Below are 27,471 nucleotides of genomic sequence, written 5' to 3' on the forward strand. Positions count from 1 at the left end.
TTTTTTTAGATTGATTTGAAAAAACAATTTCAACAAGCAAAAAACATGCCAGAAAAGAACTATGATAACTTATATTGGAGAAGTTTTAACAGTTTCAGAGACTTGAACAGATACGATTTATAAAGGAAATCAACCTAAAAAAATTATAAGCAAGTCGTATACTTTTGTTATATATTTTTAATTTGTCCTTTTTTATCATATTCGATGCTGATAAGGAAAATATAGAACTCATAATTTTGTATGAGCATCGAAAAATTACATATTTTCTAAAAGCTTACTCAGTTATATAAGGCAGTTTAAGTAAACTAAAATCCTAATTGGTGTTGTATGATTCCAAAAAGTTGCCAAAAGTACCTGTTTTCATTAAAATATACTTCTTTGAAACGATGTCGAATAAATTACTAATAAGAAAATAAAGCTTTAAAACTTTTCTGCATCAATTCAAATCTTAATTTTTCTTAATAATTAAGATTTAAATTTTAATGATATCTATATTGATTTTGATACAGGTTTTATAGTAAAAAAACTCTTACAAACAATTATTCTTATTAAACAAGCAATTGCTAAATTAACGATAGTTTATCTTTGAGAATTCAAATCTTGTATAATCATATCACGTTCTTTCAGAGATTTATTTTCATGCACCATGATGCACGATATTTCGAGTATTTTTAACCTCAAGGAAAACAAATTTGGCATAATTTTCGAATCCAAAATCACATGATTGTTCCCAAAAAGTTTCATCCATTAAAGCAGCCTAAAAGATGACAGAAGTGAAATAATTCATCATCAGAAATGAAAATTCCTACAGTATAAACTTTAAACAGATTAGGACGAAAAAACCAACACCAACAGTTAGCTTAAAACTTAATGCTGAATACAGCATCATTCTTCAAGAAATTGTAATAAAATTCCAGGCAATGGAAAAATCTTACAGAAATGATTGGATGACATAAGTCAAAAATATGTACCCAAAGCTTCTAAAATTCACTTTGTAAGGCCTCCTCTCCTATCCTAACATTGAAGCTAATAAAGATCTGAAAAATAGGACTTTGTAATGATGAGAATCAAGAAAGAAAATAAAACATTATAGACAGAAAATCCTCATACTTCTATACTTAATAGATGTAAAAAAGCAAGAAGAAAATTGCAAGAATATCTACATTATCAATAACATTTGTTTATTAAAATTAAATTTGAGCTTTATAAAAAAGAATTATAGCAGCAACGGGCTTTTAGATTCTCAGGGTGCCACTGTTCAGCAAGAAACCGTCACATAAAGAACAAGATGGATTAAATACTTTGAGAGCATGCAGGAGAATACCAAATCAAAGAAGTAATCGTCAACTTTGTATAAATAAACTGTAAATACACACGTCACCGTGACTGCCCTGCCTTTCCAAATAATTCGGAATCCCACTCAAAACCAGCCAACAAAAACCTTCACCAAGTACCAACCCCTAGCGAACCTTTGATAACCACCAAATTTTGAAGGAAAAAAAATCTTTTAAGCAAATCCTAACCTCACCATCGACTATTAAAATATCACCTACCAAAAATTGAGGTTAATTCAATAGCAACAAGATTTCAAATAATTAAAGATTAGACATTTGAGATAGCGATTCTCTAAAATCGTGTGCTCGGTCAAAAAAACCCTCTCTGGTATTTCTAAATTAACAGCCATAATTTTTCTGCAATTAAACGCAATTCTTTTGGAAGACATCGTTGCCTGGAGATTTTACCTGCTTCGAGGCTCGCTATACAGGTCCAAACACATCGCGGAACATAGCTGATAGAGTTAAATTATTATGATAAAAACAGAATCAGTAATCATTTATATAAAATTTGTAATGTAAGAGAATATTAATAACGATTTAAATAATGAAAAAAAATTAATTGAAATTAAAACTTTACCTTCATCGGAGCAATCAATATAATCTTATGATTAAATACGATATATTGTAGCAAGTAAATTATTTATATCATTAAGGAGATTGCAATTTTAGATTTTATATCTTAATTTCTTTCAAATTTCGAATTTTTTTTTCTTTTTATATTGTTACAAAACAGTTTCTTTGACTTTTAAAAGCAATGGCTAGCAGAACATTTTAATCTCGTATGGTTTTCATCTTCATTGGAATGAATGAATGTTCAAAATTCTAAGATGCCCCTCAAAAATTTAAATGCACTTTGTTTTAATATTAATATGGAAAACACGATACTACTCAATTCAAAATTAATAATGCCAAAAAATTAAGTAAAGAAGCAAAAAAAAAAAAAAAAAAAAATACTGCATGCTTCAGATTGAATTATTCTATAGCGTATATATTTGGTCTTTAACAGTATGAGCTAAAATTTTATCCTATGTTCTATTATTATACATTCAGCATCTAAAATGGAATATTTTTGATATACATTTATACTAATCAAATTTCGATGCAATATATATATATATATATATATATATATATATATATATATATATATATATATATATTCTGTGGAAATACTTTGGAATGATACGTATATTTGAAGTTAAATATCCATTCCCTTCCCAGCAAACTATATTACATTTATGAAAATTCTATTTAATAATGAATGCTCAATAACTATGCGTATTCCTTTTAAACTTTGAAAATAATAAAGGTAAATATCCCACTTCTAACACCAGTAGTTATGAAATTCGGGGTTCTTTGCTATTTATTGGTCGATGGACAAATGCAATCAGCAGGCTTCAGTAACAAAAGACATTTATTAAGCACGAAGACAAGAACACGCAGAAAACAAATATATTGCTGAGATGAACACAGGCAACACACAGCAGCCCGCTGACAAAATTGAGCAGGAGAATGGAATCATCGTAGCCTCCTCTACGGTCACGCTTAACACTTGCAATTCTACACAAACTCCAAGCTTTAGCTGTATCTAACTGTCGACTCACTACTACACGACTTTCTACTCCAGATACGACTCGATGCTGCTTCCACAATAAACACCAGAACTCGACCCACAGCTCAATTCAGCAATGGCTTGAGCTCCTCACAATGTTTGCTCTTCGCTGGACTGATCCAACTATTCGCCGTTGACTCTTTCCATGATTGATTTCGGCTTAAGACTGCCGGCCTTTTATAGTTTCCTGAGCCGGGCAGAGAAGGTTCTGGAACAATAAGGCATATTCAGTTGTTATTGGTTCTATCATCAAAATTTTGAAAGATTCCAGTATTATCTATTTTGTCGCCAAAGTAGCCAAATGGTCACCAAGTTTGCTTCCAATCCCTGAGATCACTGATTCGGTATCCGATCAATATCCAACAGAGCTGATCATAAAACGGTCTTTCCAGTGACTGAACTAATTATGCTGGAAAGCAACATAATCACTATCATAAATGATTTTGAATGTGTATTCCTTTTAAACTTTGAAAATCATAATGATACTTGTAAATATTTGTAATAAATGAAATATTAAAAAGTGGTTTATTCGATCACCATTTTTTCATTGTATATAAATTATTAGCGTGTTAATTATTTTTAGATTAGCATACCTTGCTTATTATAATTCCCTTTTAAATTAGATTTAAGTTTGCAAAATAATTATACTACAAACATGAGTCTGAAGTAAAGCAATAATAATCATGTTAATGATAATTTCCTTTGTTTTGGTAGGAAGAAACAGATATTATGAATAGTAAAATTTAGGGATTAAAAATATGAAAATAACTTACCACCTTATTGGATAATGTATGCCATGGAAGCTGCCCAAAGGAAAATATTTCCCACAAGACAACTCCAAAACTCCACACATCTGATTGTGTGTTAAATTTCGCATACCAAATACTTTCTGGTGACATCCAACGAACTGGTAACATATCATACTCAGAAACTTCCTGAAAAGAGAAAATCAAAGATATACTAACTGCAAGGTTTATTTTGTCATGCAATCAGTTTTTGTCATAAATAAATATATATAAGAAAATAATAGTATTGATATTCAATAATGGAAATAAAATGATTTCCCTTTCTTAATCAGATCTTTGTAGATTGTAGTTCTTTGTAAATCAATTCGATCCGATCGTAGAGCTGAGATAACATTCGAATATCTTAATAAGGTTCAGGTTATAAATTATTCTCTCGCAAATCTTTAGATCAGGCCAAGACTATTTTAATTTAACAAAACATATTCAGTATGCACCTTCCTTTAATTTATCTTGTTTAGAATTTAGTATTTTTATTTTAAATTTAACAGATCTTCACATGAAATGTTGAATGAAAGTTGCCTTATCGAAATGCGTTTAATAATTCTTTTTTCGTATTGAAATAGTGGACAGCATTTGAAATAACCTCTTAACCTCTAAATGAATAACCTCTTGATACCCTTTTTGAAGATATAATAAGATTTACTAAATATTTTCGTAACTTCAGCAATTATAAAAAACAAATATAATATCTATAGTTTTTCTTTACCTCGTCCATTGATATTCCCTTGGAATTTCTTGTTTATTATTTTTCGTCTGTTTTCATATAAATAAGTTTATTTCAGATATTAAATACATTTTTATAAAGCCTGAAGCAAATGTAGCTCATATATTGCTAAAATATGTATGGATAGCAAATGGCAAATCATATAATTTTAAATTCAACAGTCACTACACTTCGACTATGACACTCATTTTATGATATTTTATTATAATTATTAGTTTTATTGAAACAATAATCAATAAATTGTTTACCCATTTTTAAAGAATACTAGAATTTAAAGGGATTGTTTACGAAGATATGTTTTCCGATTCCACGTTTAAATTCGACCAACTATCACGCATTTATACAAGCATCTCAAAAGACCTCATTTTTTATTCATAAAAATTGGACATTTTTTTGGTTGAGATACATTTTTAAATTTTTAAATCTTCATGCGAGATATTTTCATAAGGAATTCATAAAAAAATAATAAAATAAACACAATACTTATTCATATTAATTCTCTGAAAAAAAATTAATTACTTTTTTTTTAATACTTATTTACTATATGTAAAATCTCCACATTTTTTTTTCTTCATTAACAATTTATATTGTTTCAGAACCATTTCTTCCTCCACATTCTTTGTCTAATTCAGAAATATTATGAATATGTAATGATTTTACATGTGCTAGAGTTTATTAATTTGAGATGCTCAGCAAGCTAGTTGAAAAAGTCAACAAATCATATACCCATTGTAAATAGTTATCTGCTAGGAAATTTCTGCAAAATGTAAGTTCTTTAACAATAAATCTACACCAATAAACCTGCTTAGTGGTTCCGAGGCTCATTGCATTAAAAATGCAAGGCAAAATTCAATACAGATCAAAATATAATATTTTTCCTAAAATATTGCTTTTTTAGCTTTTACTGAACATAAAATCGAATAGTAGAATTAGGAAATAAAAACATACTTTTTCAAATATTGTAGTACCCACAAGCCTGGCCATTCCAAAATCGGCTATTTTTATTTTCATGTTTGTTCCAGCCAAACAATTCCTAGTGGCAAGATCTCTATGAACTATGTGACGATGCGAAAGAAAATTCAGCCCGGCGGCGATTTGGCTGGAAATGCTGATAAGATCTGTTATAGTCAGTACTGGGTACGGTTGATCTTCAAAAACGGATTGAGGCCTTGGGAATTTTGGATCTCGGTCTCTGAAAGAGAGGTAAACATTATGTTTGCACATATTATGTTTATGTTTGCACGTGGACGAAATAAGTGATAAAGTGAAGAAATGCACTACATTCAATGTCAAGGGAATGACACAGCAGGAAAATCTTAAATGGTATATATGTAGGATGCGTCCATATAGCAAAAACGCAGTTTAACTAAAATTGAGGAGATATCTAGGGTTTTTAAAGGGTGTCGGAAATGGAAGTAATAAGGAAATTTTACAATAAAACAACAATGTTTATTGAACACACAAATAAAGAGAAAATTACGAGGGGAAGGAAAACATTCAGAATCATTTTTTCAATTACAACACATAGTTTAGAAAAGTAACTGGACCAACTATCCCAACAGAAGGTGCCTTTCAATTTAAAAAAAGATTAAAATAATCTGTTCGCGTTATAAATACATTGAAATATCGTCTTCTTGCAAGAACGTAAGGTTAGTGGGCGAAGAGAATACTATGGTTGTGGTTGATCCTAGCCAGCAGCGAGCAGAAGGGAAACTCAAAGGTCAGCCTGAAATCTGTTTCACGGTTACATATGCTCCAGGATTTTATTCAAATTTCCATGGAAAGAATTGTAGGTGCATCTTCGCGCTCCATCTATCGAACTCCTTGGCTTACAAATTCAACTTGAGTTAAATAAATCAACGTAAAATTTACGCAATAAGATACTTTGTTTTTAATAAATTCTTCAAAATTTATTTTAAATTGACGAGAGCTCTAAGTATTGTTATAATATACTACAAACAAATTATACGGTTTTATGAAATATTTATCTTTTTTCATTTATCTTATGAAATATCTTCTTTTGACAGTGTTTAAATGATGATAAAAATTACTTTGAGTCAAAACATGGGCTTAATTACTATCAAAATTCATTTTTTGGCTTGTTGACATTCTTTACGTTAATTGCTACATTTAAAAATCATAATGCACAAATACCTAGTTCAACACATCTGAAACGAAGACAAGACAGACATATCAAGTACAAACCGTTATTATGCTTCTACGTTTCAGATTAATTGTATACTTCTCTTCCGTAAATAAAAGCAATGTAGTGGCAACCTTATTAGATACTTAAAATTATGTTAATGAAATTTTATTACATTCATTAATTTTTGCATTCTGGGAAAAAACTGAAATAATTGTTTGGGATAAATCTATGCAAGATCCTTTGTTTTATATAAAAAAATAGTGAACGATATTTAGTAATGAATATTTTCTACCTGTCTATAAAATTCCTACAAACGAAAATGCTAATGGGAGATTGAAACATTTAGTTGTGAAATTCAAATTCTCTAGAGAGATTTCAGTTAATAATTTAAATGGTGTTAAATATGTGTCTACAAATTTCCAAATGTTTTTGAAAAAAGCTTACCAAAATCAAAACTGTTTAAGTTGTTATTTTTGCTACTTACAGATATGCGAATGTAGATATTGTTAAAATTTCCGAGTTGATAATTAAGTTACACAAATTTGAAACTCGTACATTCTTTACAAAGGAATTTATTTCATCCTTAATCATTTTTTTCTTATTGTAATCTGGGTAAAATAACTTGTACACAGTAACGGTAATTTTTTCAGTTCATTCTAGTTCATTGCAACTCGAGAGAAAATTGAAATGTAATTTTAATATGCCCCTAATTTCGAACCACAATCATGTAACAGTTTTTATTTTTTATTTTTATTTATTTATTTTGCAAGGAAAAAAAACTTTTACAAATGAATTTGAATATTAGTAATGCTAAATAAAAGAAATTGATAAGTATATAAAACATATAAATCTTCAGTTTACTGCAATTAAGCAAAAATATAGAGATCAAAAGAAGCCAAATTTGCGTGATTTGTATATACACTATCCACTGATAAGTATTTGGATATCCTTGCAAATGAGAATATCTGTGGTTCTGATATAAATCACGCCTTCTGTATAAATATTGCGCAGGAAACAGCATTGGCATTAGTCACATGCAAGATAACTCGAAATGCAGAGCTGTATTACTTCAAGAAATGTATTATTGTTGGATATCATAGAATTGTCCGATCCTTAAATGACATATCTGGTGAGTTAAACATTTCAAAATCGGCAGTTTCTTTTGAGATTAAGAATTGCAAGGTGAGTAGTGATTGTCGGAATATACTTCGAGCCGGCAGACCCACGAAACTAACAGACGACGAGTGCTAACTAAAGAAATTCTAGGAGTTCCCACAAGCAAATGGGGAATGTTGTTTCAATAAATACCAATCGCAAGAAAACACATTTTTCAGTCTTCCATGGGCGTGCTGTCCCCCATAATTCATTGATTACAAAATCCACTGCATTGCACGATTGAGGTGGCGCAAGGCAAGTTGAAATTGGATCGTAGACGAGTGGAAACAAGTTCTCTGGAGTGATGAATCAAGGTTCAGTCTCTACCAATCGGATGGAAGAGTCTGCGTTTGGCGTATGCATGGAGAATGTATTTTACCAGAATGCATTCTGCGTACAGTAAAGTTTGGTGGCGGTGGAATTATGGTCTGGAGATGTTTTTTAGAGTATGGACTGGGATCCTTGATCACAATTCATGGTAAGCACTCCCACTCAACAATTCTAGACAACAATGTGCTTTCTAATTAGTGGCTCTTTTACGAGTTGTATCATTGTTATTTCCAGGAGGACAACGCCAGTTGTCAAGTTTCGAGGTTCACCATGGATTTGTATGATGACAGTGGGGTGAACCGATATACCAGGTATTTCCCAGAGTCCAGACTTGAATACAACAGAAAACCTCCGGGACATTTGGATAGCCAAATTAAGGAGTGCAGCAGCAGTCCAAATTTAGTGAAAGAACTTAGATGTCTTCTCCGAACCGAGTGAAAGAAAATACCACTGTCCACCAAATACTTGTGGAAAGTATGCCTGGGAGGTGTAAAGCTGTAATTGCCTCAGGTGGAGACTCTACCAACTATTGAATATAAATAGTGTTTATCTGTTTTTTCCACAGCTGTCCAATTACTTATTGGTAGATAGTGTAGTGGATTTAAACGGCTTTATGGATCTACTGTTTTACATTACTGCTTTGAAATTTGAAGAGTGCAAAGAGAATAAAGAAATATTCTTAAAATAATATTTTAAAAGATTTTAGTCTTCATTTTTGCTTGTTAAATTCTAAAAATTATTAACATCAGTGTAATTCTGTAATATGTAAACGAAGTAAATACTCATTAAAAGATTGTTTAGGTTTTTTTTCTTATAACATCTTTCCAACATTTAATATTATAACATTTGGCATTTTTAATATTTTTGTTAATTACATGATTTCCAGACTGTGTTATGTGTCCAAAATAAAATCCAATGCTTTTTACAAAAGACAAAAAAAAGAAAAATATCAATGGAGTCTTTGGCTCCATATTTCTAGCAGCGTGAAGAAATTAATGTCCCCAGTTACGTATTAAAACTCCTTACAGAAAATTGAAGTCCATTTATAGAAAATAATTTCTTTAATTTGTCCGATGGCTCAATTTTAATGCGTTTTTTGCAATCTTAAATTCTATGTCATAAAACTTTAATTGCCATGCATTGAAAATAATTCACCTTTCTATCACTATATACTAAATGTAGCAACCTTTTCCTAAATTATAAAGATCGTAATTCCAAAAATAAGCTTCCTAATAGAGTCAGGAGAGGCAACTGGAAAGACGATTACACTATACAATATTAAGGTTTTTATGGGATTGAAAATATGTAATTTGGCTTTAAAAAATTAGAGAAAGAAATGCCTCTCCGTTGTTTGTAAGGTCATTATTTTACATTTCATTACTTAAGTTGAAACTGCATTTTGAAAAAGAGAAATTAAAACTTTGTAAAATTTATCAATCAGTCTATATACTCGTTATTAAATAGCACAGAGGTTGCTGGGTCATGTAATTCTTGCAGCTATGAGTTACGAAGTAACTATTATTTTCGTTTTAGGACTTTCTCATAAGAAGCATGGGAAAATTGATAATTGCTCCTGAAAATTATTATCGCATTACAATTGAGATAAGTCTTTTAATGTAAGATAATCCATATTTTTTTATTCATCTGGAATAATTTATCGTGCTATTGAAAGTAATATTAAATCTTGCCTTGTATTCGTCTTTATCTCATATGACCTACTTATGTACTAAAATTTCTGCTATTTAATTTTCACACATGTTTCTTTTTATATATAAAATTCGATGCCAATAATAATTTCAAATTGTATGATGATAGATATCTACTATATATGTTGTTGTTGTTGTTTCTGATCCCAGGTGTTTTTGCTGCGCTATACAACTTTCATGAAACCAAACATCTCTAAAAAGTCCAAAAACAATAGCGGGTCCTTTAAAATCTCAAAAATCGTAAAATTTAAACATTTAATAATATGATTGGGGGAGGCATGATCTGCCTTGCACCAAGGACATTCAGCAAAGATCTTCCGTTCGTGTTGGGAGGTGAGAGATTTGGTGTGTTCACTCAAAAAACGAGAGAGAGAGCCGTTTGCTGTTTTCTAGAGATATTCAGACGGTGACACCACCCGGGATTCTTACCAAAGTATTAAGGGTGAGCAGGTGGGACTCTCCAAAGTGCACTCGACTCCATCTTTTTGATAGAGGAGATTACAGAATAAGTGAGTGTTGCATCACCATGAAACATGTCAGCTGAGGCAGTGTTAGCTAAGTTATGCGCTATCTCATTACCATTTAAACCCAACACGTGAGGGGATCCACTGAAAGTGTATAGAGTGTTCATCGGAGAGCCTGGAAATAAAGTATAAGATATTCATGCTTGATATTCATCTTGTCCCCCCACTTTCGTCCAATGAGAAAGGTGCTGTATAGAAGCATGAATGTCCGTTAAGATCTAAATGTCCCCGAAGACAATTTCAGAGGACGTGTATCTACCATATATATAAAATAATAACGCATGTGGCACAGAAATCGTTCTTATTACTTATTGTCACATGGCAACAATCAAATGTAAATAAATCTCTAACTGAATGTTTCAGACAAAGTGTTTTGTCGGTTAATGGAGCTGCAATATGTTATTAGAAATAATCTGAAGAAAGTCCGAGATGTCCTCCTAAAGTTCCATTTACTTAGAGTAAAGAATATAAAACAGAAATCAAGAAACAGGTGTCCAATATAAAGATTAATCGAGTATAAAAATAGGTTTAACCATTTCCAAATGATTTACATATGAAAATGGATGAACATATCTTCCAATAGTATTATCTCACAAAACTGATTTTTGCATCATCTTAAATATCAAAAAAATTACCTTTTTAATTATATCTATTTCATTTCAAATTTAATTTGATACACAAACTATGACGGTGCTTTTAATGCCTGATATGTCATCATCCAACAAAATATCCAATCTCATGGGTGTTTGTTTTTTTAAGTTTTAAAATGAAAAAGGAATCGCTTTATCTGAATCATAAAATGGAAGTAGAATTATCAGTTCCGTTTTTATTTCACGGCATACATTTCAATTGCAATAATTCATCATTAAATGTGTGCAGTAATTTGAATAGAATGATAAGATAAAATTCAAGTTTTTCAGTATTTGGAAGGGATTAAAGTTTTTTAAAAAATACATTCCCTATTAATAATTCAACTAATCTAAAAGACAATAATCTAGGATTACAAGCTGGTCGTCAAAGGCGGATAGCTATAGAAATCAAGATAATTATCAATGAGGGAAAAGAAAACTGTTTTCTGACTGAAGAATCTAGAAATCGTTGATTTTAAACTGGAAGTAGAATCTGAGAAGATATTAGAATTAATTTATTTCTTATCGAGCATGACTCTTTAAATATGCATAGTTTGATAGGTAATGCAAAAAGTTCCTGAATGAAGATGAAATATTCATACAGTAGTCAGTAATATAAATAAAATATTAAATAAATAAAGTAACACCTCTGTATTTTTTTTATTTATTATTGCTATTACAAAACTGATGTCGATGGAAATAATTCTTAGGACAAGTGTGCTCCAAGCAACAGTCTGATTAATTGAGTTAATTAACTACAATCTCGAAAATTTTCCATTATGCAATCTTTTTAGTGAATCAATTTATCTTCATGAATTTAACCTTTCAAGGAAATTTTATGGAAGTCTAATGTTAATTTCTAAAGTTATCGGATTCTGTAAAACGATCCTTCCAATACGAAATGAGACTTACGAACTTTCAGCGTTTTTTCAGAAAATACTGTGTATTTCTCAAAAAAGTTATCACTCACTAAAAGAAAATTATTGTATTTTATAAAATCAAGAAACAAATGAATGTATAACACTAATTAAATACTTCTTACAATTTTCCAACATGAATATGGGAAAAATGAATCATAATAAAATTTTTGCATGGGAACAAAGTTGCCATACTAAAATGTCTCACATAAATACTGTACATCACTCCGCCATTTTGACTGCAGTTATTTATAGTACTGTTTCCCCCTTTACTTTCAATGAGGGATTTTAACCAGCCAATAAATATCAGCACGTTAAAAAATGTCTTTAAAAATTATCTAGCAGTACATCAAGAATTTTCAGCCGGCTCACACTTCTAAATTCCACAATTTTTCAATATGTTATCAAAATATGCTTTTGTTAAGCTTTTCTGTTTACAGAATATAATCCAATAAACCTTTTGACTCTCATCTCTTCGATTGATTGAATCTAAAATTTGATAAAGAACCTGTTAGGTGTCATAACTTCAAACTGAATTTCACTTTTCTAGCATGTTGCGTTTATGAGTCTCCTGTCTACCTAGAAATAGACAAAATGGGAGGCACTATCTTTTAATAGAGCTGAAGTTTCAAACAAATATTAAAATCTAATGATAAATCCGTACAAAATTTCACCTATCTAACTTTTTATGTTAGTATAGATTTAGGTGCTTCAATAATTAGATTTCCTTTAAGAGATTTCATTAAAAAAATAATGATTTCGATGTAAGAAAATGTATAACAAATTTTCTTTAAACTCGTTCCTTTTTTGAGTACTCGTGCTCGTAGATAAACGGATTCAATTTGAAATTTGTTCTTTTTCTTGGGTTCAGATGGGCTTGAAATGTAAACATTCCTTGAAATATAGTGATAATCTATTTGAAGATTGCAGCTATTTTCCTTGTTTAATTCTTATACAAACTAGTGAAAGATTTTTATTCCATAAAAAATATTTATTCCAAACAAAGTTTAATCATCATAAATATTACTCCAATACAGTTCTGTAACCAGATAAGCAAAATTTCATTCCACTAATTAGCTTCCCCAATGTTTACGTAATTTAAATTTTATTATTATAGCATTATAAAGAAAATATATCTTTAAATATTTAAAATTTATTTAGAGCATTGAAATATTTAAAAAAATTGTACAACTGTGTAAAAAACAAATAAGTAATTTTTTTATCACAATGAAATGATTTTATGAAACTTGTAATAATCAAACCCTTTACTGAAACAATCGTTTCCACTTGAAAATAAGTTAACCTTGTTTTAAAAACAACGATAATTTAATTTTTTAAATGTCTTTACGATATTTGCTTCTCGTCAATCAAAGATTTTAAAAAATAGGTCATACATCGTATTTTATTCGCCATAAGAATGAAGATGACTGTTAATCTTATAGGGTACGATCATCTAAAAAGGCCAAATGATTAATTGATTTAAAAAGTAATGCAAATGCTTCATAATTAAATAAAAACTAAATAATTTTTGTAATTTGTAAAATAAATGCTCACAAAGGTGGCCAAAATTGTTGAAAGTTTAGGAAATTTATATATATATATATATATATATATATATTTCATTTTGAGAACGCTAAGTTTTTTTAAAGTAATAACATAAAATTATATATGATAGAAATATAATTATTCAAGATATTACTGATGCTATATGTTTGCAGAAAATTTCATTACAACATTAAGTTATAACAAGGAAAAGGGAAACGCATGGAAGAAAAAGTGATATGCAAACAATCTGACAATGCCACTTAATACTTAGTTGGGTAGCTTTAGTTTTGATTGCGACCTTACATGGGCTTTTCATGGAGTGAACTAACTTTTTAAGTTCACCATCTGTTATAATTTGATACCAAGATTTAATTATTGCTTCGATTACTTAGGTTTTTCTGCTGAGTTGGTTCTCATGCACAAGTTTCTTCAGTCGCTTCTTTAAATTTCCGACTTGGTTAAGATCTGGGCAATTTGGAGGATACTCCAGTAAAGGAATGCGATTATCTGGAAACTACTTTTTTCACACATTAGTGGCATAATATGGAGCTGAATCTTGTTGAAATATAAATGTTTGATTGTCTTGGAAACGATCATGAGAGGAAGACTTCCATTTGGGTTCAAGTATTTCATTTATGCATGTTCAGGCATTTTTATTTCCATTTATCACAGAAAATCGACCTACATTTTTTGATGTCCTGCAACTCCATATCATGACACTTACTGACTGTTTCACTTTTGGTGAAATGCATTCAGTATGCATATATTCGCCAATTCTTCGTTTTATGTATTTTAAGCCATCACTACCAAACAGGGAGATTTTGGTCTCATCATTCTAAACAACACTGTTACGTTGTTTCGTTGTACAATAAACATGAGTTTTAACCCAGTTAACTCTTTTCAGCCTTTGTTTCAGAGAAAAATTATTTTTTCGTGGAATTCTAGCATTCTTTCAGTCTGCTTCGAACAGACATTGTACTAAGCTTTACATTACATTGTGCCATTTCTTTTTGTATACTCACAGACGATTTTCTTCTGTCAAGTAAGCTTAGTCTTTGAATTCTCCTACCAAAAGTTGATGTTGTGTACCTTTTTCTTCCATTACCAGTTTTGTTTTGTAGAGATTGAGTATCATTATATCTCTTCAAAAGTTTAGAAATGTCACCTTTGGGTACGATAGAAAACGATGTAAAATAGCACTATTTTACAAGTGTTCAGTCAACGCTTTATACCATTTCAATAATCTTATTACGTTTCATAAGCTTTATAAACGAAAGAAAACAATAAAAAACAACTAATTTACTAGCAATTACTTAACACATTGACAAATTTTCTCATTTGAACTCTAGTAAATATCAAGAGTTGAATCCTACTGTAATCTGATTAATTCGTTGACAAAACAAAACAATGTCTGACTGGTTCTCTTAACACCTCAAGCTCATTGACTGCATTCTATTAAAGAAAAATTACTCATATCAAATTAAACGCGTTGTGCTTCTTTTCTCTTGTTATTTAGCTGTAACTTTTGATAGAATGTAGATAATTAAACAAGCTTTATTGCATTGTAATTTTAATTAAATTATCTTTCCAATGATATATAATTGTATGTCAATACTCTAAATAGATTATAAATGCGAGTTCCTCAAGCCTCAAGAATGAACTTTTTCTAGAGGGTTTCCACCACTGTATATTCAGAATAAATCTGAATCGTGATGTTTATTCTTCTGAAATTCTTGTGAATAAAAAAGGGGGGCAAGTCTTATTTTGCCATTATTAAGCTGATATTTACTTAATTCACAATCCGGGCCCTTTTTTAGAGGAGTTTTAAGCAAATAAAATTGAGTGTATCTCATCAACTATTGCGAATTTTGGAACAAAATTTAATTCAATACATAAAAAAGGCATTTTGGGTCGAAATATTGAAATTCTCGATTTCTGTAATGGGAAAAATCCATAATACTAGTTAATTAACTATATTAATTAAATCAGTTAATCAGTTTGTCTATTTAAAAAAAATCTAGCATTAAAGCCATTTCCATTGACACCAGTTTTCTGACGATGCGATAATAAACAAAGTTACTAAAATGTTCCATTTTTTTTGTTGATATCTGTACTCTGCATAGCTGATTTAGCATCCTATTGATAAATTACAATTAATCTTTATTTTAAAAGAATCAGTGTTCATTAATTTATTCTTATTTTACAGTTTCCTTTCATCAATTTACTCCAAGATGAGAATAAAATCTAAATTCTATCATTTTTGGATCCTGTTTATCATATTATTCTGTTCTCAAATCTTTAAAAAAAAAAAAACGTTGTTTTGATTTGTAAATAGAAAACAGATTAGTCTGTCTTATTTCTAGTGTAGAACTGCTAGAGTAAAAAATCATCCTTAATGAACTCTGAATTCTTAGGATTTAAAAATGGTCAGCTTTCCCACTTTACTATGTCAAAAATTTTATCTTAATTGTGCTGTTATAGGAATTCGAATTAACTTTTGGTCATTAGATTTGATTTCCTTACTCTGATGCCATCTATATATATTATATATCTTTCAAGTCCGTTAGTTCACACTTTCACTAATTGGTTTTAAATGTTTTGAAGTGGCTATCTCTTGAATCAATCAGCATTTTAAAATTTTAAGTTAAACAATGAAATTTATCTTGCTTTTGGCACAGTTGGCGAAATTAAAGTTCTGAAAATATTTTACTCGGCTATTAGGAACAGATTCTTGATATCAAAATGATGCGTTACTTGGCTGACAAATACGACACAAACTTACTGATGACCTTGATGTTTGAAAAGTCCCGAGAGCAGATATTTGACTGAAAGGATGTTGTTCGCCACGTGTCTCCTACAGAGACCGACGGTAGATGTAGTTGTCGCTTCCTTGAGTAGTTAGTTGCGTGGACATTCTTTCCGATTGACATAATTGAAGATGATAATATTGGCAATTCTGGTGATTCTCATTTTCAAGCAATGCAAATGGCAAAGAAAGATGAGCTGAATAGAAGAGTGGGCTATTTATATAAGGTAAAATACTTTCTGCTACTAAGTAAAAAGATTATTTTATCCCAATTTTAATTAGAAAGTGTCGGATAATGCATTTTTGCGTGTTATGATGTTTTGTGATTTTTATTTTTATGAGATTCATTTTTCAATTTCTACCAAAAATTTTCGCTATGGATTAATTTTGAACTACACTAAATTGAAGATTTATAGTTTTAATTTATATGAAATATTCCTTGAAAAGGAAATCCTTCTTATTGGATGACTATAAAAAACAGTACTTTGGACTGATTGGGAAATAGTAGTAAAATATATTGTGAGTAGAGATTGCAATACCGGTATACCGGGATACCGAATACCGGTATTTTGAGCCATTTGTACAATTTCGTAATACCGGTATTCACAAGTTTAAATACCGGTTTTTCGGTATTTACTAGAAATTTTTAAAATTGTCTCCACTATATGTTCAGGTATCGCGAGCATAGAAAAATAGTATACGTTTTTGTTTTTATGTCTCCCAAAGGGGAGAAATTAATTAGCCAATTAATGGCTTAAATCTAAATTAGCGAAACATGGATTATCCCTGAAAGAAAATATTGTACAACTGATGGAACAACAATTATGAAAAAAGTTGCAAAGTTGATTGAAATCAGCAGTTGTGCTATGCACATCGAATTCAATTAGGAGTAATAGATGTATTATACCAAAAAAAAATAAAGAACAGAAGAATCCAAATACTGTGGATATAGAAACTTCGGATTCCAACTTTGAAGAGAGTAAGAGTCAGCTCTACTTCCAATAAAACTGACTATTGAGGCATTATGTCGGAGAGATTCTAATTTATTAACAGCTAATGCAGCAATAAATTTCATGTTGCAGTCACTGAAAGAACAGTACACATCACTATCTGAAAAATTATACATTACATTGAAAAATCGCACAGAAGATAGGCATACCGAAATCGAAAATGTCTTATGGTTTTTACATAAGTATAATGATTTTAAAAATGAAAAAGAAGAAAAGAATATAACCAATTCAAATCTGATTAAGTTTAGAGTAAATTTTCTTAAAATTTTTCACCCACAAACCTATCCACATTCAGAAGAATTCGGTTCAATTATCGAAGATTATGATGTCACTTATGATGTCGATAGTGAAAAGGAATTGTCTCTTGAACAAAAATTAGAATTAGCGATAAATAAGAAAATTTCAGCAAACCAAAACACAATACAGAAATCAGCTATATCCAAAACCATCCGATGACAAATCGATTTGTTTGAAGATGAGGGATTTAGAGGTAAATACTTGCAAAAAGTATATCGCGCATTGCTAACAGTACCACCAACTAGAGTAGATGCCGAAAGAGCGTTTTCGATAGATGGCAATTTTTACACAAAATTACTTTTCAGGCTTAATGACAGTACAATGGATGATTATGTTTTTTAAGATCACATTTCAAAAAGTTGTAATAGTACCACAGACTGAATAGGGATATTTACACTTTTTTTGTGATTTAAATAAATAAGATATTTCTTTACTTTTTTGTGATTATATCCTGTTATAATTTATAAGTTACAAATTATTTTTTGTGATATTTACACTCTCTAACAAAATTGGCAAATAAAACAAAGAAACACCTGTGTTTTCTTTCTTTTTCTAAAATTTCTAATACCGGTATTAAAACCGGTATCCCGGTATTAAGATTTAAAAAATACCGAATACCGGTATTGAAATTTTGGTCCGGTATTGCAATCCCTAATTGTGAGGCAATAGATAGAAATTCTCGTTATTTCAAATGTATTCAAATTATTTCTTTACTTTTCCCAGAAGCTAAAACACTATTTACATGTATCTCCTAATGTCTGAGATAATTGGGAATGCTCTGGCGTAATTAGGGATTTTCTGGTGAATAAGGAGAGCTAATTAATAATTATTTTGGAAAAGAGGTGTTTTTTAATAAGATTTCCATAGCATGCACTCATAAAATTACAATCATCTTTCCCCTTTCATTAGATCCTTTTAAATTAGAAAAACTGTTTACGGCAACAACTTTTCTTCTCAATAACTCTATATGACCGTATACATCATAGTATATAAATGTACTGTTTTATTTTTAGATTGATAAAGCAAAACCCTACAACGAATAACTGATTAATCCACCAATTTAATTTTTAAAAAGATACATATGCAAAATTATTGTCAAACAGTTAATAAAAAAAACTGCGAGTATGTAAAAAATACTTTAAAATGATATATTCATTCTATTTCCTTTTAAAAATTGGGCATTTTTAATGAATTTTTATTCTATTAAAGATTGGATAATTCAGCATAACATTCAACACAAAAACAAAAACATAAACTTAAATTGAGAAAGATAGTTCTGACAGAAAACACAGCAGATAAATATAGGAAATAATGAATTTCATTTGAATAACAATAAGAAAGTAGGTATAAGAAAGTATTTGCTACAGTAAGAAAGTATGTATTTTTTAATTAAATGAGGTTTTATTTATTTCTTACTTTAATATTTTAAAAATTTTCTTACCTCAAAAATTTATTCAAATCCCCGAATTCCATGTACTCAAATATCATTATGAATTTTTCGTCTTTTTGTGAAATGCCCAAAAATTCGACAATATTGGCATGCCGTAAATCAGCATGCAGCTCAACTTCCCTTTGAAATTCTCTGCTGTTGCTAGAATTGTTCTTTTTCAAACACTTAATCGCTACATATGTAACTGGGGCTTCTTTAGTTAGATTATCAACTGTGCCGAGTGAAACTTCTCCAAACTGTCCTTCATTAAGATATCTCAATACATTTATCCTTCCTCCATCTATGTAAGGTATATCTAAAAAGCAAGAAAACAAAATCATGATTGCAAAAATAAAAAAAAAAGAAATAATTTCTAATTAACAATTATTTACAGAAGATGGTATGTTGCAGTGAAATATGGATAACGAAAATATCGCTCATTTACAGATTCTTATTATTGGGAAACTAATAAAAAAATATCGTAAAATGTGTACTTATATTATATTGTGCGCCGAAAGTTTAAACAGTTGTCCTTTTTAAAAAAAACGAAATATCAAGCTTTCGTTTCATCTCGTTATCATATTTATTAGTATACTAACATTATCCTTGTAGTGTCGCACATTATGTAAATGCCATTTTTTTATAAGATAGCAAAGCATAAAGAAATCTGAAAAAATGCTTCTTTGCAAAACTGCCTGTTAAACTGCTTTTGCAATTCTCTCTTCCGGCTGGAAAATCACCAAGCTATCAGAGTAAATGATTAAGAAGCATGCAACAGGAAGGGTAACCCTCTAAAGATTCCACATGCATTTTGACATAGCCGTAGAGCTGATACAGTTCTGGATATTAAGTCGAATTCACCATCTGAAAAGTTAATTTACAGATTTAAGTCGATTATTGCTTTTTGAATTGGATTTCTCAGTTTCGAAAATCGTTCCATCATTAGGAATAAACTGTTCCAGTCTGTTTTAGAATCTAATATTAACATACATTCTGTTTTATTTTCAGTTAGTATATATTTTTGTAATATGTCATTTTTTATAGGGTAATGTTTAAATATCTTAACAATTTTTCGAACTTTATAAATTATAGGAAGCAATTCTTGATGGGTTAATATTTCATCCTCAATAGCAATATCTTCTTCGACAATTATATTGTCGTTATCTTCACTGTCAGTATCACCCTCACTCTTACTTTCTTCAAAGTTGGAATCCGAAGTTTCTATATCCATAGTATTTGGATTCTTCTGTTCTTTATTTTTTTTGGTATAATACATCTATTACTCCTAATTGAATTCCATGAGCATAGCACAATTCAACCAATCAACTTTTCAACTTTTTTCATAACTGTTGCTCCATCAGTCGTTATGGTTACAATATTTTCTTTCAGGGATAATCCATGTTTCGCTAATTTAGATTTAAGCAATTAATTAAGCCATTCATTAGCTAATTGATTTCGTCCATTAGGGAGACATAAAAACAAAAACGTATACTATTTTGCTATTTTTGCGAACCCTGAACATATAGTGCAGACAATTTTAAAAATTTCTAATAAATACCGAAAAACCGGTATTTAAACTTGTGAATACCGGTATTACAAAATTGTACAAATGGCTCAAAATACCGGTATTCGGTATCTCGGTATACCGGTATTGCAATACCTACCCATGGTGTCTTGAAAAGCACGTTGCACGCATTTTAACGTAAGGGAGTACTGCTGGAAGAAGGTTTCAGACGATTTTAAAGTGTTTCTTTTCTCCTACACGTTTCGACATCTTGATGAATTGGAGGGTAGTCAACACAATGAATGTTTTATGACCATTTAAGAATGTGACAAGATCTGAGGGCCTGAAGATTCATTCAGGCGTAAGGCATTGTGATGATGACGGCATTAGGGAGAAAGGTAGGGTGAGAAGGGCTCGTTCAAGAAAAGAGGAACAGGAATTTTCTCTGAATTGTATGTCCCATAATGGGTCTATGTGGGCTTAGATTGAAATTGTGTTTGGTTTCATTATGCAATTGTATTTGTTATTTCTTTGATATAGCTTATTTGCTCGAAATGTTGTTTTTTTAATTCCATTGAATTATTATTCATAATGCAGTTTTATGCTCACTTTTGATTAAAATCGCATCGAAGCATTAGGAACTCGGAAGGGATATATTTGAAAAATAGCTATCGATATATTTTTCATTCTTAGTTTAACTGTTTTTATAATGCAAATTTATACTTTTTCTCTAATCTCTACCTGCAGTTATTTTTCTTCTCATAAGAATAAACATAATTTGACATTTTAAAGCAGTCTAAATTTCAAAGAATACAATAAAAAATATTGCTATGTTGTTTCTCTTTTCAGATTTTTAATATATAAAATCATGGATTTGTATGTCCGTTCATTTTATAATGCGACACCTTTTTAAAGTTCTTTAATGAACTGAATAAAATAATTTCTTTCAGATTCATAAAAGAAACAATAAGAATATTTTTAAAGTTATTTACATTCGGAAAATTATTAACATTTAGTCTTAATGTACTTTGATTTAGGTGAAAAAAATAGCAAAATAAATTGAATTAAATGTTTGAATAATTTTGTTAGGAATATTAAAAAACTAATAACACCGTAAAAATCTTAACACCGTAATCTATCTTAAGATATTTTTTCAATAGTTTATCAAAGAAGATATATTTCTTAGATAAAATTATAGATATATAAAACATTTCTAAAAAATAAATATAAAGATCGATTTTTTTTTTAAATTTTACAATTCTTCGAAGCAATATTTTTTGTTGATTTGTTGATGAGCCATTTTCGATAGATGATAAAATCTGAGTGGATAAAGAAGAAAGCGATTTAATTACATGGCGAGTTTTAATTACATGTTTTGAGGACATTCAAAGACAAAATAATGCAGATAAATACTTCAATGATGCGTGGACAGTAAATTATTTTTGAATATTCAAAAGTGTAGCCTTCATAGTTATGCTCTGAAATCACAACCTGCTACAAACAAATGGTTTTACATTACTTCACACAGATTTTGTTACTGATTCGGGTGTTACTTATGGAACAAAACTTCATAAACTGCAAGCATTGGTGCAGGATCAACCCTAAAAGTTGTGAGGCCCAAATTAGAAAATAATTTTTATCAATATTATTTTATTGTTATTATTAAAAGCAATCTAAGGATATAAAATGAAGGTACAGATCAATGGGAACCTCTCTACTTTTTTCTATGCATATGTTTATGAAGAGTAGCGCTATCCATATTACTTAGTACATTTGAATAGAATCAAGCATGACTTATGTTCATCTTCCTATCCTTCTAGACTGGAGGAAAAATTCGGCACATATTTGTAATAATTATATCAAAGTAACGTACCAAATTTCATTTATCTATTTTTTTTGGTGATTTTAAATGATTATCCAAACACCCATGAATAGAAAGATTCACGAATAATCAATATTTTTACAGATTATATTAAAAAAATTAATACAAATCCACATTTTGATAAAATTACATGATACATTTAACTTATCTAGTTGCTCCTGTTTTGGGGTATCATGTTCACACATACACGGTCAGGTAGATTTCCCATCAGCCAGTTTCATCTGATATGTGAGAAAAGATTATATCTAAATTAATTACAATTAATTTATGAAAATTGCAATATGTTGTCTTACGAGAAAGAAAAAAATTAAAAGTTCTCTCAAATTCTTTGACTGGTAAAGTTCCAAGGGTACATGTCATGCCTTTTTGCTCGTAGCTATTGAACGAAAAAAAGGTTAAAATAGGTAAATAAAGGGGTTTAAAGGGTTCAAAAAAAGGGAGTTCAGCCATATCCAGTACGCTATATTGAACTGAAATTTGAAAAACCATTGTTTATTTTTTAAGTCAATTATATAAATAATAAATTGTTATAGAAATTTACCAAACATTTGAAAACTTTTCTACAAAACTTGAATTTTTTTAATGTACTTTACCATGTTTAAGATAAAGTTATTACAAATTGTGAATTCTTAATCTGCTTTTTAATGTTTTTAAAGTTGCATTTAATCTCCATGTCTGTTTCTTAATGCATTTAAAGTCCAGTATTTATTACTTTTTTAATCTCAAATGTGTTACAATGCATTTTAGAATGTGTTTAACTTTTAAATTCCCGGTTCATATTACAATATTTTTATAGTTCAGTGTTAAAAGAATTTTTGTTGTTTTTAAATGCTCCTTTTGTATGTCATGTCTATTTAATATAATTATATATATAAAATATCTATTTACTTTAAATAACTATCTCTATATATCTATTTACTATAAATAAATATATAAAAGTCTACTGACGGTGTTACAAATCTAGGATTTAAATCCACTAATAACCAGACGTGTATATATATATATATATATATATATATATATATATATATAAATAATGTCGTAAATTTGTCAATAAATTAATACTGGAAATTTTGATAGTAAACAAATTCTAAAACTTCAACTCAAAATAAAGAATGCATTAGCCGCCTCATGAAAAGTATAGCCTCGCTAACTCAATCAGATGATATGTTAAATGCTATAATTGTGGTTAAAATAAATAAATATATATATATATTTGAATTTAACTATTCATAATTACAATTTTGATTAATAAATTTCACATGATTTGCTGAATGACAACGTTAAATTAGAAAATTATTTGTATTTAAATGTTGGGAAACAATGCTTTTATTCAACATATTAATTCATGAATAATGAATATTTGTAATTAAATTGGAAAAATATGTGGGTACAAATATTCATGATCAAGGCTTGACCTTTTATTGAATAATAAAAATGTTATCAAATGAGAAAAAATATATGGTTTAAAATATTTATATGTAAGAATATGAATAGTGGAAGATTTTTAAAATAACGAGAATACAAGGAATTAACAAGATTAAAATGTTATCTTTTTAAAACAATAATTTGCAATTTAAATACGACAATTATTCTGTTTAATAAATTTACCTACTGTAACCCTGTATTCAGGGATTTTTTGGCATTTCTTGTTAGACACATTTTATCTTCCTTTAACTCTCCAAGGCAAGACTAGTAAGCCCATAAATAGGCTTAATGTACTGAATACCACTAGAATGTTTTTATTTTGAAATTTTGAACCTGAGGTCTTGATTATATATAAAGGGGATCAGCTAGGTTTATTTCAATGAATTTCTATTTTGATGCTGCAAGTGCAGTATCAAAATAGGTACTGCAAGTGCAGTTTTATACGGGTGAAAATTAGGGTGGAACGATAATAGCCTTAAAATATATATATATATTTTAGATTTTAGTTGGTAATCGGGTGGAAAAGCTGCCTTACAGGTTCAAAAACCATTTTCTTTAAATTTGGTTGCAATATTACATTATCTTGCGATGCCACAAAAAACTTAAAATTTGCAACAAAAAAAAATGAAAAAAAAATGGAAATTTTTAAATGAGGCCTTTAAAAGTTTTTTTTAGATTTTAGTTTGATAATAGTATGGAAAAGTTGCCTTTCAGATTCAAAACAATTTTTAAAAATTTGGTTGCAATATTACATTATTTTGAGGTGCCGCAAAGAGCTTAAAATTTTGTAAAACAATTGAAAAAAAAAATGGGAATTTTAAAAAGGACCTTTAAAAAATTTTCTTAGATTTTTGTTTGGTAATAGAGGAGAAAAATTAGCTTTTAGATTTAAAAAGAATTTTGAAAAATGCTAGTTGCAATACAACAATATCTCGAAGTGCCGCATAGAGCTTAAAGTTTGTAAAAAAATTTAAAAATTATAAACTTTGATAAAATATCTTTATGAATTTTCCGTTCATATAATGTTACAAAAGATGATTTTAAATGCATATATAGGCATCACAATTGGTCATCACATAGGCATCACAATAATAAAAAAAAATATTTTTATGTGAAATTTTGCGTTTTTTACTTCTGTATCTTTCACGATTACAAATATTGCAGATGCAAAATGTTTGTTTCTACTTCATTGTCACATTAAACTGCCTTTTTTTAAAATTAAATTTTGGTATATTCACACGTGAGTCAATTTTTGCTCTTATGTATCATTCTCTTGCGAGTGAACCACAGACATTTTGAGCCATGAAATCATGTAGAGGCAATCCTTTGCACCGAAATTTATCTTTTGAACTTTAAACTTCCACTTTGTGTTTAGTTTATGTTCTTGCTTTTAAAACACGTCGTAAACCAAGTTCTCTTTGAATTTTACATTCATGTCTTAGCAGGGACAAAAGGATATTTTCTGAAGCAGCAAAGTACCCATTTTTTTTTTAATAATCTGATCTATAACGTTCTTGAGATCGCCAGATATTAGCGTGAATATGAAATAAGGTTAAAAGGTTGTTTGGAACCATAAATACATGAAAGTTTTAACTTAATATGAAACCACACATGCACCTGGTAGTTTTATCTCTTTTTGTCTATTTGATGGATGTGATTGGTTTCCCTCTTGATTAAACTTAACTATTCTCTGTAGTTCTCTTTCTAACTCCTTTCTTCCTCAATGAGCTTATGGTAGCAATATCAGTATTACCTATAACCATTGTTCTATTACAGCGTTGATCGTTTGGAACATTTTATTCCATAACTGGCGCTTTTTTTTCTTTTATACAAGTCAGAAATATCAAATAAACGTCTAGCTACTTTTCTAAATTCCGTGAGATTGGAATCAAACTTATCTGAACATTTTCTGCTTTTAGACTTTAATAAATTCCTGTATTTTGCATGATTTGCTTTTTTTTTATTTGTAAAATTCTATTGCTAGAAGCAATGGGAATAGAAGCTCTTGACTATATTTGTTCTATTATTGGAACAAAAGTGTCACATATTTCGCTTACAGAAGGATCTTTCTCCGAGGAAACTTTGAGGTTACGTCTAATATAACAGTAGCACTAGATTCGTCAGTAGTGAGTTCAACTTCAAGCAAATCACTAAACTTTCCAAAAATAGAACACTCCGATATTTGTCTTGTCTTCATTAATTTCGACGGTGCCATTTTTACTCACAGCAAAGCACACAAGCGTACAAACTAAGAAATCAGTTACAAAATAGACGGGGTGGAGATGCCAACTCAACTGAACTCGGCAAAACTACTGATTTGAAACCAGCTCTGTTCTTGCCACCGGACGCAGATAAATCTCCCCCTTACCTTAATAATAACATCTCCGGTGACGACTCAGTGCCATGCCAGTGAAGTAGTAAAACAGTTTGTATTCTTTTGTTCATATGACAACGCCTATTTAAGGCTTTTTATTTCATAATCAAGGCACGCAAAAATCCTTAAAAAGTTGCAAAAAGTGTGTTTTTATGAAACTTTAAAGTCCTTGCACCTCAAGATGTACTATAATGTTTTTCATAATTGTTATTTATCTTATCTATACGAAAAGGTAACTTTTCGGCTCTATTACAAATTAAAAATCAAAAGTTGATTATTTCGAAAAAAAATTTTAAGGTAGCAAAAATTTCTATTTTATAAAACTTTAACGTCCTTGCGGCACCTAAAGACTACTCCAATATTTTTCATATTTATAATTTATTTTATCTACACCAAAAAGCAACTTTTCCACGCTATTACAAATTAAAAGTAGAAAATTGATTTTTTGGTTCAACTCTAGTATACATCTGACGTGGATATTGTAACATTCCCCGTTTCCCAGTACTGGTAAGACATTTACAGCCAGCTGTGTCATCGCTGTTAATGACTAAACTGCTAGAGATAGCCAGATGGTGGATCTTTTCCCCTGGGTGGTCTCGCATCTGTTCATTAGCGACTACAATGAAAGACCATATGTGGAATTCCTCGTCCAAGAGGTATTGATAGTACCTTCAAAGAGAAAGGGGTGTCCAAACATCTGGAGGCTAGATGTTTCTCTTTGTGAAAAGACCTTCCCACGACCCCCTGACGTTGCTGAGAGAGCATATTGCTGAACCCCGATTGGCTGAAAGAGAGCTCAAATGACCAATGTAAATTAAGAGGCGGAAATTGTCGCCGAAATAAAGCGCGGGGATTTTTTTTTTTTTCAGGAGGAGAAAAGAAACGAATTGCAGGAGACTGTTGGACTACGCCCACGAGTTCGGAGGCCGAGAACCAAATGAGTTTCAAGAAACCCTTCGACTTTGACTGTTGTATCTCCTACTACAGGTGTAAATAATTATTTATTTAACCAATATTAGAACAAGTTGTTCTTTGTATATATAGGGCTGTAAAATAAAGAATTGTCTGGAAATTTTGCTTCGTTATTTGATCAGTCTAGATCAGGGCATTACACTATATATATATAACTTACCAGTACTAAATTCCTCGTTCATATCAATTGAATAGATAGGATTCACTATCCCTTCGAATTCAATTAGTTCACTTGTCTCTTTTATATTATTGCCGCTAGATCGTTGAGGCAAATTTCTACCAATCAGGATATTACAGAATCCGGAGCACTTTCTCCATTCTGCAAAGCATGGAGTCAT

The 27,471-nt window shown here is 29.9% G+C and overlaps 1 protein-coding gene across 1 annotated transcript; it reads right to left on the minus strand.

Annotated features, from left to right (window-relative positions):
- Positions 1–637: 637 nt before the first annotated feature.
- Positions 638–27,471, minus strand: LOC129962321 (BDNF/NT-3 growth factors receptor-like). The gene is made up of 5 exons (XM_056076066.1): positions 27,294–27,471; positions 18,986–19,289; positions 5,428–5,671; positions 3,723–3,884; positions 638–757 (listed from the first exon to the last, which is right to left on the minus strand). The coding sequence occupies exons 1-5, from the start codon at positions 27,469–27,471 to the stop codon at positions 638–640; spliced, it is 1,008 nt and encodes a 335-aa protein (XP_055932041.1).

Source organism: Argiope bruennichi, chromosome 2 (genome assembly GCF_947563725.1).
Source record: "Argiope bruennichi chromosome 2, qqArgBrue1.1, whole genome shotgun sequence".
NCBI lineage: Eukaryota > Metazoa > Arthropoda > Arachnida > Araneae > Araneidae > Argiope > Argiope bruennichi.

Coding starts and splice junctions, on each gene's coding strand:
- LOC129962321 (XM_056076066.1), bottom strand. CDS start 27,471: ATGACTCCATGCTTTGCAGAATGGAGAAAGTGCTCCGGATTCTGTAAT. Junction 19,290..27,293: donor GAACGAGGAATTTAGTACTG/GTAAGTTATATA, acceptor CTTGCTTTTTAG/ATATACCTTACATAGATGGA. Junction 3,885..5,427: donor GTACTACAATATTTGAAAAA/GTATGTTTTTAT, acceptor TTCTCTTTTCAG/GAAGTTTCTGAGTATGATAT.